Raw genomic sequence first — 17,380 nt, 5'->3', positions numbered from 1 at the left:
TAAAACAGAAATAATTGATTCCTATTTGCAGTTTTACAATTGAGAGTGGCACAGTGAAATCAACAATTACATATCTTACCAGTTTAGCTAGCGGCCAGTCATCACTGTATGCTGCATCGACAAAAGAAGGCAAATCATCGCCAAGAAGTGATCGTGCGCGTTCAACTCCAGTTACGCCGGCTCCAGTCGAAGAAGCTTTGCCATATTTTCAACGAAAGGTAATGATGGGTTGTACTTGCTTTGTTGACAACTGTGGTCATTGCTTGCGTCACTTGCACATAAAAGAGACAGATAGAGTATTAAAAGTCCAAGACCTATACTTCTTAAAAATATAATGCCAGTTGGAATGTGAATAAAATAGCCCAGTATCAGGATTTTTGTTTGTTTTTTATGAATACTTTATTGGGTAATGCGGCAATTACGCCTACAAACAAATAATATCAAATAATAAAGTCCTGCTTATTTATTGTGTTTTGTAAAAAAAACCATTATTTAACCTTTTACTAATTTCAGAAGCGCAATAAATTATGAAAAAAATTCTGCTGGTTTGAAACTGAGAACTTTATGACTAAATCCGAAATTGGGGACTTCACTGTAACTTTACCAATAAAACAGGAGACAATTGAAAGGACACATTTATGTCAATTCACAAATATGTAGCAAGAGGGGGGGGGGGATTTTTCCTGGTGAAGATTTAATAATAATACAAGCAGATTAACGTTGAGCAAAAATACATACAAAGCGGGTTAGATACGTTTTTACGCGGTATCTTTTTATAACCTAGGGGAGGGGTATACCCTTCCGTCTCCTTTTACCAATTGCCACCACTAAAGAGATGAATATGTCAACACGTTTGAACAGTGCCAGTTTCTGAAAGATACACTACGAAGTAATTAATATTGGTCAGTCCCTAGACTCTAAAGTATATCTTGAACGAGAATTGTCAAATTAACATTAAAAATTTTACCAATTTTTAACACAATTGCAATGCCAGTGAACTTGGGGGTTCAATTGATGGGTCTTTGGTAATATTGTACTTAAATATATTCTGTTCATTTTATTTCTGTTGTTACCTTTTTCGACGCTGGTATAAAGCCTACGTTTTTCTCATGTGTAGGATAAGAGGACAAACAAACATCGTTTACTCTTTAAGGTCTCTTAGTATCCCTTTTCTTGAAGTTACAGTAATTAGGTCAAAAGAACTGGAAACCAAAAAATACCGGAAGAGCAGCAACATGTCAAAATATGCAGTATCATGATCAATGGCATAATTTTGTCAAATCCTTGAGGGGGGGGGGGCAAAGTTGAAGCCAATTTTTTCAAATCAAATATAAATTATAGTAAAAACTGAAAAATGAGCCATATAGTACCATAAAGGTAAAGATATAATAATGAAGATTGACCCGGATAATTTACCCGTTTCTGTGGATACTTGAATGATACAGACTTATCTTAGTTTTGACAATATTTTTGAAGAAACCAAATTTGAGCTGGGGGGAAGGCAAAAAGGGTCTAGAAGGGGCTCTTGCAACTTTGATAATTTATATAAATACCAATTTACCCAGTTAATATCACGAAGTATGATTACCCTATACAAAACATCTGCTAACTCAATAATATAGTTAAATGTTAAACCAACTTGTAGCTTATTTTTTATGGGTTTTCCGTCTTGTCCTGCTTAGTAGTGGCCGAGAGGTTGGAATTGAGGTAAATTTATCGCTAAAGGAATTGATAGTGGAGCGATCCAGCTGCTAAACGTTATGGACAGTTATATTGATTCTAGGTTTTTTGTTTTTATTGAATGATTTGATTTGTTTAATCGATTTAAATAGATTTGTATTTAGTTGTTATGATTCTAGCTTTTTTTTTTAATTGATTTGATTTGTTGAATTGATTTGAGTAAATCTTATTTAGTTGTTATTAAAAATTATACATCTCTTAAAGATTTAAAGAAAGGATCATTTTTCGTTTTCTCGAACCCTCCCCCCTCAAAAAGAAAATCTTTTAATCCTCCGGTAATGGGACAGTCTGGTTAAAATTAGGTGTTTGTTGTTAGTACGTTTTTAAAAGAGCATCGGAATATCCGAAAATAAGCTATACTGACTACAACTAATTAGAAAGTTATAGGCCTAATACTGATGCTGACAAACATATAAATGTTAAAATAATTATATAATATAAAGTCATTTAACTTAAAAAAATAAGCCGTTATGTGTTACTATAACCACAAGCTATTTAAATAATATAAATTAAAAAAATATAAAATTTATTTAATGCTAATGAAGCTATGAGCTTAATGCTGATGTTGATAAAAATTACTGTAAATTCACGAAAATGTAAGGTTTTCAAAAATATTGCAACCTTTAATTTATTATTTATTTAATTAGGCTTATCTTGAATTTGAATTGCCAAATTGATGCTAAAAATGATACCAATATTTAAGGCAATTGTATAGCCAGTGAGACTTGGGGGTTCAATTGGAAGGTCTTTGGAAATGCTGTTTTTAAATATTTCCTGTTTCTTCTTATTCTAAGCTTCTTATTTCCTATTCAATTCAAAATTCAGTCTTATTGAACTTCAATTCAAAATTCAGTCTTATTGAACTTCAATTCATACTCATCTTTTGGGAAAAAATTGAATTATAATCTTTTGTTTTCTCGCAAAGCGTGGAGAAAAGAGGAAGTAGTGTGTTTCTGCAACCTAGAATGATTAGAGCAGGGGGGATTTGAATTAGACCTTGATTTAGTTTTATTGGCCTCTAAAATGTGTTACTGATTTTTATGAATTTTGGTCAAATGTTTTTAAGGATTTCAGTGAAGGATTTAGTTAGTGAAATTTTTTAAGGATTTTTAAACATTTTAGTCCAAAATTTTAAGGTGTTTAGTTAACGATTTAGTCAAGCAAATTTATTAAGGTTTTTATATATTTTAGCTAGTCAGTGTTGACGAGTCTGTGGTTGTGATGCGCGCTCAAAATGCCGAAGCAGAATGTTTTGATGTTTTTCAGCCTCGACCGGTTGCAATGCCGGAATACGGTGGCTATTATGGTCAACTGACTGACTTTCTGCCGGATAGTTCACAACCTGTAATGGTGTTTCAAAGGTACGCTTGTTAATCCAAGAAAAACAAAACCACTTTCCATACTAATCCTAACGTTTTTTGTTTTTCAATGATCGCTTGGGCTTCCTTTAAAATGGATCCTTAGGGATGTTGTTTAAAATAAGGACAAATTTTATCCATACTTTAGAAATGAGGTAGGAAATATCATGAAAAAATTTATTTAGAAATGATTCAATATATTACATTGCATAACCAATACTACTACTACTACTACTACTACTACTACTCCTACTACTACTACTACTACTACTACTACTACTACTACTGCTACTAATAACTCACTGCAGCACCAAGCCGCCTGAGGCCAACACACCTACACACGCTCCTCCTCCAGCCTAATCTATTCAAGGTCTCCCTTTTTATACCCTCCCATGAAGTTCCTATTTCCTTTAAATCTTTATTTATGACATCCTCCCAATCCAGACAAGGACGACCTGCTTTCCGTGTAGCCCCAGACGGTTCGCCAAAAAGGACAATCTTTGGCAATCTGTCATCCTTCATCTGCAGAACATGGCCTAGCCATCTCAACCTTTCTTTCATTATAGCCCTAGAAAGCTGGATTGAACCACGTTTTTCGTACAACCTACTGTTTGAAATACGGTCAGTCAGCCCAGTACCCCGAACAATCCGCAGGCAATTTCTCTTGAAAACATCTAGCAAATTTTCATCTGCTTTTCAGAGCGCCCATGCTTCAGAACCACATTCGACCACTGTCATCACTGTAGCTTCCAATATTCTAATCTTGGTTTGAAGACTTATCTTTCTATTCTTCCAAACGTTTTTTAACTGTGAAAAAACACCCTAAGCCTTAGCTGTTCTACTTTTAACATCTTCACTGCTCCCACCGTCTTTACTAATAATACTACCAAGGTAAGTGAAGCTGCCAATCTGATCAATCTTTTCGTTTCCCAACGTCACCTTTTCATCTTCACTTATTCCTAGCCTTAGTGACTTAGTCTTCTTCACATTAATTTTCGAGCTTGTTCTAGGACCCTTAACTCGCAAAACCTCTAAAAATTCATTCATTTTGCTCACACTTTCATCTAATGTGCTCAAATCATCAGCATAATCTAAGTCCAGGAGCATTTTTCCTCCCCATTTGATTCCGTGTTCTCCAATTGCCTTTCCTGTGCTCCTTAAGACAAAGTCCATCAAAATGATCAATATAAAGGGGGACAGAACACACCCATGCTGAACTCCTGATTTAATACAAAACCAGTTGCTAACCTCATTTCCTACATTAACCGCAGCAGTATTATTCTTTTACATAGCACAAATCATAATTTATTTTTTAATTTATTTTTCTGTTGATAGAAGAGCTAACGCTCTTCTATCAACAGAATCGAAAGCTTGCTCATAATCGATAAAACTGAGGACCAAAGGTGTTTGACAACGAAGGGACTTCTCAATTATTAGCCTAAGAGTGAAAACTTGGTCGACACATTCTCTATCTTCTCTAAAACCGCACTGTTCTTCCCTTAAAACTTTGTCTACAGCATCTCTCAGTCTAAAAAATATCATATTACTCAGTAATTTGCTACCTACAGAGACCCGACTAATGCCTTGATAATTACGACACTCACTCTTGTCACCTTTCTTATACAGTGTTTTAATAAGGTTTTCCTAAAATCATTAGGTACTTCTCCTATTTCAAGTATCATGTTCATAATCTTCATTAGCTTATTCCTAACCTCAGAGCCACCATATTTAAGAAACTCATTTATCACACTATCAGCCCCTGGAGCCTTATTACTTCTTAATCCTTTTAGTACCCTCGCTAATTCTTCCTCAATAAACAAATCTTCCTTCACATCCAATGTATCACAAACTTTTTCATTTTCATCTATATCTTTTCCTGCAACTATATCTCGGTTTAGCACATTTTCAAAATGTTCCACCCATCTTTCTTTAACTTTTTCCTTATCACTAGTTGTGGCGCCATTTCTATCTTTAACTGGGACTAATCCAGTTTGGCTACTCCCTTTCAATTTATTAACATGCCAGTATAATATTTTTCGCTGTCTAGCCGCATCTTCCAGATCCTCAGCAATTTTATGTATGGCCTCCACTTCACATCTCCTTTGTTCTTAGATATAGAGACGGTATATTTATTTAGAAATTTGTCTTCACAGTCTTAAAATAATTCTTCCTTGTTTTGCCGTTTGTTACTTGTATTCCGGCAAGGCAGTGTGCTCTTTGCCATTTTTGTTTTTATTATGTGTGCATTTTATGCATATTGCGTGCCTTAAGTATATTACACGTGTTTCCAATCATGTATTTTATCAATACCGGTAGTAAGTGGACCTTTTAGGTGACTGCCAAACCATCAATATGTATTCTGGCAAAAATATTTAGTGCTTGACTGCCTAGTATCCTAGTTCTAGGAGTGGATTGAACTTATAGAAGAAATATACAATAGGCTATTCCATTCCACCTCGCTAAAGCTTTTGATAGAGTATGACATTGTGGCCTACTAATGAAATCATATGTTTATGGAGTCTACAGAGGTTTGTTAAAAGTCCTCTGCAGGTTGATTTCGGTTGATTCTTCGTGAACGTTTAATGAAGGTAAGCGTTTCCCAGGGTAGTATCTTGTGGCCTACTGTTTTCCTCGTGTACATAATGATATGGGACACAACCTTGCAAGCACTTTGCATCACTTTGCTGACGACACACAAAGCACAAAACACGATGTGCCACCCCAAGCCTCCCTAACACCTACAAACAAATCTTTTAATAACATAAAAATATTCGTATATTATGGATGGTCAAGTTCAATGCGTCAAAAACAAAGGAGCTGTTGATATCTCGATTGAAAGTGCAGCGCATACACCTGAGTTTCATTTTCACGAATGGAGCCGTAAAAAGAGTCAACTCACTTCGTTTCCTAGGGATTAACTTCTCCACAGATCTTATTTAGAAAATTCATCTCGATCTGGTGAGAACCCCCTGCGCAAGAAAGATAGGGTTGACTCTTTGCTGTAAAAACCTTCTGCCATCCAGTTTGATCATTCTTCTATACAAGTCATGCATCAGACCTATCGCTGTATATGGATGTCTGCTGCATGTTAGTGCTCCGAAAACGTTATTGTCACCACTTTAAAAGATCCAAAATAGACTCACTATGAATCCTTCCAGTCTGTTAGTGAAAGGTTTGATATTTCGTATATGGCTGTTTTCTACAAGTGCTAAAATCAAACTCTTTCAGAAGAGCTTTCTCTTTTTCTTTGTTTTTAGTTTCTCTTTTTCTTTTCTTTGTGTTTAGTGTAAAATAATAAAGATTCTTGGAAATTAATTATATATTAAAGGCAGATTGCATCGTATTAATGTGGGCTGGGGGTGGTACCATCGTCTAAAAGGTGATAATTTTGCTTGTTTTTACTTTTAATTTCCATTTGGTTATGTTTTGAAATAAGTAGGCTATGATATTTTATAGAATAATGGAAAAAAACATGTGATCTATTGATTTTACCAAAAAAGAAAATAATTGGAATATTACTACAGGAGTTAATTTTATAATATAATTATTCTTGCAGGTACAATTCCTCCTCTTTGGGTCTTTTTCTTTTCTTTTCTTTTTATTTTTTTTCTTTTCTTTCTCTTCGTCACCCCCTTTTTTTCTCTTTTTTTTTCTTTTTTGATAAATCCAGTTGATTCGTTGTTTCTGTTAGTTGATTGTTTAATTTTTCTTTAGTTAAGTTTCTGCCCTAGTCAAGCACTTTTATGCTTTCCTGGTAGATTATGTACATGTAATTATGTGTTTTTGTTTAAATATATATGATTGAATTGAATTGAATTGAATTCAACTCGTTTACTTATCAGGCCGTCTATGGATTAAAATTTACTAGGACATTATTATTGACAATAAGAATAACATAACAAATTATGAATAGTAGGACTAGCATTATAGGAAATTATTATTTCTAATGATAGGCTCACAGACAGTGTATTTTTTTTTCAAATAATAATTTGCTTTTCTTATAATGTTATTATAATTTGTTAATCATAATAGTTTATTATAGTAGAACTTTTTAATAATTCATTATAATTTTTCGTTTAGGTACAACTTGGCCCTTTTATTTATCAATGATTTGGTCGTCGATGGATTAGAGTGTGTTGACTGGGCTGCCCACCTTCCGTTGATTTTGCACATGTGCATTTTGGGACTGGACAACTCTAGGCCAATAATATCTGATCACTGTCGAAATCTACTCATTAGCTTGCTCTTGGTACTCACAGGCCATAACGACTATACCTCACTCGGAAAGATTTTATTGAGGAATAGAGCAGCTGGATTGGGTTTGAAGCTCGTCGTCCCATCTTCCACAGCTGTGGAATTCGACTTTTTAGGTATTTTTTTGTAGTTATTTTTTTTTAATAGGTTTTTTTTTTTTTTTTGTAGTTAGATACTCATGTGTTCTTTATTTTTCTTGTGTGTTGTGTATTCTCTTGTAGTGAGTTTTTTTTTTTTTTTTTTTTTTTTTTTTTTTTTTTTTTTTTTTTTTTTTTTTTGATGGGAATTAAATATGCATGTATGTATGTATGTATTCCTGTACAGTGATATTTAAAGTGATATAAATTATTCCATTGTTGTGATGTTTCTTTTTTTTTTTTTTTTTTTTTTTTTCTCATATTCCTTTTTTTTTGTCGTTTTGTCTGTATACTCCGTCTCTGTTTACTTTGTATTGTATGACGGGTTAGAAATAAAATAAATAAATAAATAAATAAATTTGTTTTTCTTTATATGCAGAAAATCTAAATAAAGCGGTACCTAATATGGCATTGAACTTTACTGTCCATACCAGCGGTGCTGATCTCCATACCATGGCCCTTACAGTCACGAAGCGCAACGTGGGGGGGGGGGCTGGGGGCCAGCCATCGTCTGCCTTCGCAGAGCCTTTATGTTTAACTTCTCTAGATTTCTTCTGGCACCCATTTAGAATTGGATCGACTCTTGCTGAGCTTAGAGAGTCACGCCACTGACCCCCGTTCCAAACCAAATAACCAGTGACACCAGGACTCGAACCCCTCTCCTCGCGGACAAAAAATTTCAGTTCTTGGAGGCTAACCACTCGGCTTGGACGGCTCTGAAAACAAAGACTTGGATTACATCTTTCTCTTCCCAGTCATTAACAAAACAGCCAGGAACGGTCCTGTGACCAGGTTCTGCCATAAGACAGAGGCAGTCTGCTTCCAATTCAGAGGCAGATGTTTCCGCTCATCATCGTGGTTTGTGGAAGAGTCGGTTTCCCACTGGAACCTAAGGAATCATACTACAGATATGATACTGTGAAGTATCATCTTCACAAGGGATAAAATTCCCAATTTTGAATTTTATTGTATGAAATATGGATTTTGATTTGGCTAATTATATAGCAAAGAAAGTTATATTATATCGTTAATATTAAGGTTTTCGAAATTTGAAAAACAGTTAATAATAATAACAAAGTAAAACGAGAGTAAGTTTTAGTTTTTTAGAAAAGGAAGAGTTCGGCAAATAAAAAAACAGCTTTCTTTGAGCATGTGACAACAAACATACACTTGAATTAGGGCATATCCTTACATGATTACCAGCTCTTACTAAAATTGGATCTTCGCTACCCGGGATTAAGCATTTTGGTTTTCTCTTCCTTATGTATATTTTCTATGAGGGGGGATTTCCCCCTTTCCCTCCTCTTTCTAATGCATAAACATTAACTTAGCTGTCTAATGGATATTCGTGGACTCAGAACCGTTAAGATTGACAAAAACTGTTTAGGAATAGTTTTTAAAAATATGAAGGTCATTTTTACAATAAACTCATTTTTTTTTTTTTGTAAAGTTAACAATTTTTTTCTTTGATTTTTTTTTTTATCAATTTGAAGTTGTTTTTCTTCCATTATGTATGTCTCAATTCCATATACAAGGATAATGAGCTCGATCTTTTTAATTTTCGTTACCATCTTTTCCATTGCTTTATTTTCTTATGTAAAATTTTTTTTCATAAAAAAAAAATTTCATTATTTTTTTTCTTGCCTAAAGTAAAAGGATCTATTTTGTACATTCTTTCGAGAGTTAGTTGATATTAGTGCAAAAAAAAACATCGTTTGTGAAATATGCCTCCCTATGTTGATTAGAAGATTTACATTGTGATCTTGACAGTTGTGAATGGTTATTATTTAGTTATTTATGGTTCAAAAGTAAAATATTTATTTATTATATAAAGTTAAATATTTATTATATAAGTAAGTTAAATTTATTATATTTATAAATTTATAAATTATAAATTTATATTTATAAATTTAAATTAAATATAATTAATTTAATATAATTTAATATAATTAATTAAATTTAATAATTATAATTTATAAATTAAATTTATATTTACAAATTTATAATTTATAAAAATTAATAAACTATAAATTTTTTATTTTTAAATTTATTATATATAAGTAAGTTAAATATTATTATATAAAGTAAAATATTTATTGTATATAAAGTTATTTATGGTTCAAAAGTTATGGTTCAAAAGTTATTTTTGGTTCGAAAGTAAAAAAAAAATCATCTTGTCAATCTTCATCTATTAGTCACTTTTGAGAGGCGTATCTGCATTCTAGGCTATATGAGAGGCCAGCCATGACTGAGTCCTTAAAAGTTTCAGAACTATCGGTTCAAAGAGTTATTGAATTTGGTGTGTACAAGATTAGTTGAATTCGGTGTGTGAAAACATCGAATTAGTAAAGATAATCTTTTTATTTGACATAGTTTCGGCTATACTTTAGAACACTATGTGCATTCCGTTTACCGTAAGAACTAGTAACGTCAATTGCTTGTTTGTGTCAAAATCGAACATACAATTTCAGATTCTACCCGTGATGTCAGTGAAGTTATATGTGAAGCAGTCCCACTCACCATACCAGCAATTGAGACTGATGAAGGTCAATCGGACGAGAAGAAGGCAGACGAACGTGCTGCAGCTGTTGGTGAAGGGCTTCAAAAACGATTAACTGAAGTGATTAAGTCGCTCGTCAACTTCATCTCATCTAAGTATGTTTGTTTTAATAGATAGGCTCCTTAAGTTGTTAGCTTTTTCTCTTAGGCATTTATCTGTTTGTAGGCCCCGAAGTAGAAGTTTTAGCTCAAACTTTTCATAATAAAAATGCTAGATTGTACTGCATTTTTGGTCACCAAGTCGAACTATGATCTAGCCTGCACTCAGCTGTTCTTCTGATCATTGAGCCGTTCAGAACCCTAATCGGTAAATTTCCTTTTTTAATTTTATAGGTTTCAACTTAGAGACCTAATGTTCCCTGAAAATAGGGAGTAATGGCTCAAAGCGAAAATAATAGTTATTTATATATATATATATATATATATATATATATATATATATATATATATATATATATATATATATATATATATATATATATATATATATATATATATATATATATATATATATATATATATATATATATATATATATGTATATATATATACATGTATATATACATAATCCAATTAGATGATAGGTAGACTTCTTTATAGCTATAGCTTCTGATAGCTGCTGCGTAGAAGGGAGGGGATAGTAATTTAATAGTTTCTTCTAAGAAAAAAAGATGTGTTTTAGAAAAAAAATGTCTAGTAAGGAAAATTTATCATATGATAATAAGTTTTGTATAATTAAAACATAACTACTTGGATCTGCTCTCAATATACTTAATAATCAGGAAAATAAAATTTTCAAATTGTCTGATGCCCATTATGCTAGCTCAAAGAACCCCTGGAATTTCCAAAGTCGAATGTCCTGGACTGGGATCTCCAATTCCTTGGAAATAAAATTTTGTTTTCTGGTAGATAGCACTTCTATCTACCATTCGGGCTCCGATGGAAGAGTTTGATGTACCGGATAGGGCCTATTGAAGTTATTTGTTTATTTATGCTTTACATGCAATTATTAGTAGGTGTTCACGTGGAGATGTTCCAGTCTTTTTTGTTATCACTACTAGTGGCTTTAATTAGGGGTAGAAAATAATTTATTTTCAAGGTTAAATGCGCATATTCCTGAGTTGAGTATGCATTAAAAGTGTGTAATCGTATTTTGGAGTATTTTCGAATTGGGAACTTTCGTATTTTCGAGTTTGAAACAATAACACTGCCCTTTAACTGCCAAAAACCTGAATATTATTCAGGTTTGAATAATAATTTATTGAATTATTGAATTTGATTTTGAAATATTGAATTTTACAAGAATTTTTTTGAATTATGACAATAAAGTAGCAAGTTTCAAAATGATCAACAACGATGAAACCAACTATGCACTGGTGTTACCCATAGTTTGTAGTGTTGATTAACATTAGAAAAAAAAATAAAAAAAATAACCGGGACTAAACCAAAGTGTTGCTCTCGCAACACAATGAAACTCAAAACGAACAGAAATTACAGTAAATAGCCGATTCAAACTCAAAACGAGCAAAAATAAACATGAGTAGGGCTCATAACCCTCATGCCTTCTCAAGACTAGAACACAATTAGCACTTTGTCTCTTACTGTTCCAACTAAGAAAAAGCGATAGACTTTCTCCTGTTTGTAATCCGAGTTACAACGGTAGCTAGCAACCTAGTAAGAGACGATCATATACCATATTAAAAAATACATTAACCTATAACTCCCGAAAATGGTGTCAGAACGAAACACAAAGTACACTATTAGATGCGCCTTTTCCGAAACTCCTATGTAGGAAACTTAGATTCTCTTGGCTTAAATAACAAATAAAATATGTTGGCTTGAAAAACAAGCAAATTGGCTTGAACTATGATATTCTGCATCAACAGTATCTTTTTTTCCGTTTTTTTTTTTTCTGTGGAAATCATAGAGAGCTGTGTAATGGCTCATTTTAAAGGAAATTGCTACATATGATGCCTTTTGTAATAATAATAAAAAAAGTGTATAAGATAGAATCAATTTTTACCAAAAGTTGCTCTTCTTGGTTTAACTTTGACTTACGCTGTCAATGTGTTTCTGCTTTGATTCTTGTTAATAGGGGGATTTAATAAAGAAGGATGTTGACGACAATTGAGAAGGATTTTAGGAAGGGCAGTTGGAGTTAGTAGTTTGTCAACAATAGAGATGTGAGTACAAATAAATTGTTTCTTTTCAGGTTCTCAATGAAAATTTCTTTAGATTTTACTGCCAAGTAATGAGGTTCACTGTCCTAATTTATGTACCCAGGGACTATTTTTTTTTGCTCCCTTTTTAGTTAGTTGGTTCACAATGTCTCTCATTTTTATTTTATAAAGAAGAATGAACAAATATTGTGCTGAATAATATTGGGTTTATTAAATATGTCATAATAGGGTTTAAATAAGTCATTTAAACCCTATTATGACTTCATCTGAAGAAAGTGCTTTCTGACACAAAAAGACTAGTTCTATTCTGCTGGTTTTGGGGCTAACAGGTAGCTATATCCTCTTTAGAAAGGAATTGATCTGGAAACTCCTTTATGTAAATATAAAGTTGTTTGGTCTATTTGACATCATTCCTAATTCAATGTTGCCACGTAGACCTAAACTATGAAGTTAAGGGTTTAAAAAAATATTCTGGACAACTATTAAAAGAATATTTATTCAGATAGTCTGCTCAATTATCTGCTCAATTATCTATAGTCTGCTCAATTATCTTGGTGTCTGATCTGGAGCGGTTGAAAGCATCATTGGGCTACTGTCTGTGAGATGGACAGTCAGAAAACGGGTTAGAATTTCTTTGGTTATATATTATATTAAGGATGTTTTTAGCTATTTGAGACCTTGAATTATAAAATCATGGTCCCTACTTTTTACTCAACTCTTCCGTGTTCAAGGTTCACCTTTGTATTGTTGAAGAAGATCACAATTGTCTAATACTGGGAATGCCTAATATACTGTCACATGTTTCTTTTTCACAGCACATGTGACAAATCTAAGGGGGGGGGGGGGTTGATTCCCATAACATGGCTTGGTGGCAGATTTTTCCTGCGTAATCAGCCCTTACATTTGTACCAATCTGTTGAGCAAAACAAGGATGTGTTCCTTAGGACAAACTCCATCAACATAATCCATGTAAACGGGAATACGAAACAACTCTGCTTAAGTGATTCTATGCCCAGGGGCGGATCTAGAGCAACATCTTGGGGGGGGGGGGGCAATGTGACAAGGGGGCCAATGAGCAACATCGGGGGGGGCTCAATTTGACGAAGGTTGCAATAATTGACAAATTTATTCTAAAAAAGTGTGAAAAAAAGAAAAAAAGCAGGGAAAGGGCTCGAGATAAAATCTTGGGGGGCCCGGCCCCCTGGATCCGCCGGTGTCTTCTGAACTAACTAATAATGTCACTTTCTACAGTTAAGCTTGAACGTTGCTCTTTACTTAGTCACCGCTCTTGGGGGTCCCTCGGCCCCCATGGATCCGTCGGTGTCTATACTGAACTAACTAATAACCTCACTTTCCTTGCTTTCTGCAGTTTTAAGCTTGAACTTCGCTCTTTACTTAGTCACCCCTCGTGTGACCTTACGCCATGCTTTTAATCTAAATAATTGCAGCAAACTGTAACTTCGTACTTTTGCTTCTTAAACATATTTGAATCCTTTTGCTCAGATGTAACGCAGCTAAAAAAAAAAAAAAAAAAAAAAAAAAAAAAAAAAAAAAAAAAAAAAAAAAAAAAAAAAAAAGCTCTAAAACTAAATAAGAAGCCATTGTATTAGAGCAAATTCTGTTACAAGAATGTCATGTACCATCTATTGTTTTAAACGACAGCATAGCAGTAACACCAGCCTTCAACAATAAGTGATTACATCAAGTTGCCAATAGAAGACCTTAGCTAAACTGATCGACTATGCCGAAGCGAAAATTTTAGCCGAATGTCTCCTCTTTTCGTTTTATTCCGTGCTTTTTGTTTCTTTTTTTGTTTCATATGTGTCAATGGTGCCTTGTTATGTACAGACGAAAGATTTTCGTTTGTTTACTCTTTTTAAAGTCGCCCTTAGACGCATCTTCTTTACTAGATTTTTTTCTTTTTTTTTTTTGTTATTTGTATTTAAACGCAGCATATTAATTATCTTCAACTGGTAATAATTTCTTTGGAACAGCTACCAATTTTTTTTTACTTATTTGATTATTCCATTTACCTCAAGAGGGATTAGAGGCAGTTGTTTCGATTTTAGTTGTCTAAGTGTAGTAACTTTCTATCTTCCTTTTATCTGCAATTTTATTAAACGTGGCGACTTTTAGAGCGGGTCAGCCTTTCTGGAACTATGAAGATACAACGTCAAAAACATGGAGCATTCAGTCTTCTAAACAACTGGAATCGTTTGTCCAAAACATAGCTCGGGTTTTTAGTGACTCGCAGCCCCATACTATATTAGAAGAGAGATGGGCTCAATTTTCGTTGAATTTGGCTTTGTCGTCACCTTCGCGACATTATGCTGGGAGGTCACTGCAGGTAAAAGCGCAACACATTTTTTCTAGGCCTGTAAAATTAAAAGATAGGCCTATGTAAGTTTTCATATTTATAAGCTTTCATACTTGAACAAACTTTTTTTATATTATTGATAAAAACATTAGAATCAGATATAAAATATAAATCTTTGAAAATATTTACCAGTGATTCATAACCCCATGATATATTATTGACGAAGAACAGACTCAGTTTTCATTTAATTTATTTTATTGTCGTTGTGCTGGGCTTTAAGTAAACAACACAATACCTTTCAGTTAGGCCTATTTTTTAATTTTCATACTTAAACATGCTTTTTTTTTTATTTATCATTAACATAAACATCAAATTGTGAATTATTGTAATCTTGAAAATATTGACCGGTGATTCACAACCCCATGCTATATTATTGGACGAAGAACAGGCTCAGTTTTCATTAATTTTATCATTGTAGTCATAGCCCTGACATTGTTCTGGTAGGTCACTGTATGTATATAATACAGTACATTTCTGTTAGGCCTATCTTTGAATGTTCATACATAAACACACCTTTTTTATATGTTATTAAGAGAAAGACTAAAATCATGATTTATTGTAGCCTTCAAAAGCGTAGGCCGGGGATTCACAACCCTATGCTATATTATTGGATGAGGAAACGGGCTTAATTTTCATGGAATTTATCTTTGTAGTTATAGCCCCGACATTGTGCTGGGCAGTCACTGTGGATGAAAATACAGTACTTTTTGTTAGGTCTATTTATAACTTTTCATACTCAGTTTTTTAAATACTTTTAGAATATATAAAACTATAAAACTAGTACTTTTATATAGTCTCATTTTCGATTATGTTCCGAACCTGCTTCGGTTTTTGACGCGTTCATATGTTTTGAAGTACCAAGAACATAAAAAAAACATATTTATAATCCCTGGACCCATCTTAGATTCATATTTGAAAACCACATTTTTCTAAGGTTTTTATTTGGTCATTTTAAAAGTGAGAAGTTTTCATTGCCGCACCACAATGTGTCAGTGTTGCCACGTCAAATCCTGAAAAAACTAACAAAAATTAATTAGTCAAATTTGACAACAGTCTTCGTTAGTAAAGATTCAAACATTAGCAATCTGTTGATTCCCGAAGACAGCTGCACATTAAAAGGAAAGCTAAGCCTCCTTAAGCTGTTCGGTGCCATATTTTGGTGTCATATGTTCGGTGCCTATTTGCCTGGCTTATTTTTCACCAATGTTTTTTTTTTTTAAATTTGACATTTACTACTACTAAAACTTGCATAACTGCATATATAGGACTACATGAACTAATTCTGTGTATTTTTAATGTAAATATTGAACTCAGTGGCGTAATTTCGTCAAAATCCGGGAGGCGGGACAAATTCGTCAAGTGAAAATGATCGTGAAAACTGAAGAATGAACCATGTAGTACCATAAAGATAAAGATATACTAAAGAAAACTGACCCGTTTCTGTGGATGCTTGAATTGTGCATGGCTTATCTTAGTTTTGACAAGATTTTTGAAGAAACGAAATTTCAGTATTATAATATTTTTATTTATACCCATTTTTACTTGCAGTTTTTTTGCTCAACGACAAAAAAGTCTGGATTATAAACGAAAGAAAAGATCTGAGAAATGCGTATTGAACTCAATTTAAACTAGTTTAGTAACAAAGTAGTTACAACAAAACCAAAATGGTATCCATAACATAAGCTCTAGAAGCTTATGTTTGTCTAAGAAGAAAACGACCCCACAAAATTAAATTATTTAGGCTCTACATCGTAAATTCAAGCATTTCATATAAATGATAATAATAATACAATCATAAAATTAAGATTATCGATAGTAAAGGGAAACAGTGATAACCATAATAAGAAAGAAGAAAAGTAAAAAAAGAACAAAACAGCGACACCAGATAACGAAACACGGCAAAAATTATATTTCACCAAAATAAATTAGTGAACTTTTTTCGTTTGTGAAATATTCAATTTTTCTTATTTGCCTGCAATGGCCAATGATCCATTTTCTAGTAATTTAAAACTTAACAGCCAACTGCATTATGCTTATCGTAATTCTTAGTCGAAATAAATTGGTTGGTTTTAAAGCTATAGAAAGTTATAGAAAGTTAGTGTCACACTAGAGAAAGTTCAGGTTACCCTCATTTTGAGCACTTTGTCCTTCATTTTTTTTTTGTCATTTTGATACGAACGGGATTAAACTATTGGTTGAAAAAAAAAAAAAAAAAAAAAAAAAAAAACGGTGGAGAAAAACGGTAGGCCTACTGTAAAATTCGGTGATTCTGGGAAATGTAAGAATAGTTAAATAAAAGCCATTGAAGCTGTTATACAAATTTCTGTAATATTGTGTAAAAAAAAAAATCGTATGTCGAGACAGTAACTGTTTTAGGCGTCGTAATCGATGGGGGCAAGATACACCTAGGTATACCAAGGTTTATATATATAAAAAAAAGTAATTTAATATTAGATGTCAGAAAAACGGGGGGGGGCAGCTGCCCCTCTGCCCAGGCCTAGAACCGCCACTTAGTCGAGGTTTGAGTACATTACTCTCCTTTGCTTCCATCGATCTATGATGTTTAGAGACTGTTCTGAAATAAGCCTTTCGCGTCTGTGGTATTTGTCCTGGCTAGGAAGGACTAAACGAAAATGGGAAGAAGTTTAAGATCACTTAAAAAACTTTTTCTTTCTATTTAACTTCGAAATTAGCTCAGAATTCGTTTATTTGACAATTAATCTACAATATAAACAACTTGAACATAGTCTGCCCCGTAAGGCTGCATGGCTGAAA

General features: G+C 33.1%; 1 protein-coding gene and 1 non-coding gene across 2 annotated transcripts in view; one reads left to right on the top strand and one right to left on the bottom strand.

Moving 5' to 3' along the window:
* The window catches only part of LOC136036795 (protein furry-like), a gene marked incomplete in the record, with an annotated part of 187,120 nt that overhangs the window by 111,619 nt on the left and 58,121 nt on the right, over positions 1-17,380 (top strand). The window contains 5 exon segments of the mRNA XM_065719126.1: positions 32-218; positions 2,932-3,101; positions 7,179-7,468; positions 9,961-10,144; positions 14,365-14,575. Coding sequence (XP_065575198.1) covers positions 32-218; positions 2,932-3,101; positions 7,179-7,468; positions 9,961-10,144; positions 14,365-14,575 — 1,042 coding nt within the window.
* Positions 8,218-8,422, bottom strand: LOC136037462 (small nucleolar RNA U3). The gene has a single exon (XR_010619958.1). It is a non-coding gene; the product is annotated as a small nucleolar RNA U3 (small nucleolar RNA).

Source organism: Artemia franciscana, chromosome 16 (genome assembly GCF_032884065.1).
Source record: "Artemia franciscana chromosome 16, ASM3288406v1, whole genome shotgun sequence".
In the NCBI taxonomy this organism is placed as follows: domain Eukaryota; kingdom Metazoa; phylum Arthropoda; class Branchiopoda; order Anostraca; family Artemiidae; genus Artemia; species Artemia franciscana.
Note: the sequence above shows the minus strand (reverse complement) of the source record. Positions and strands in the feature narration are given on the sequence as shown.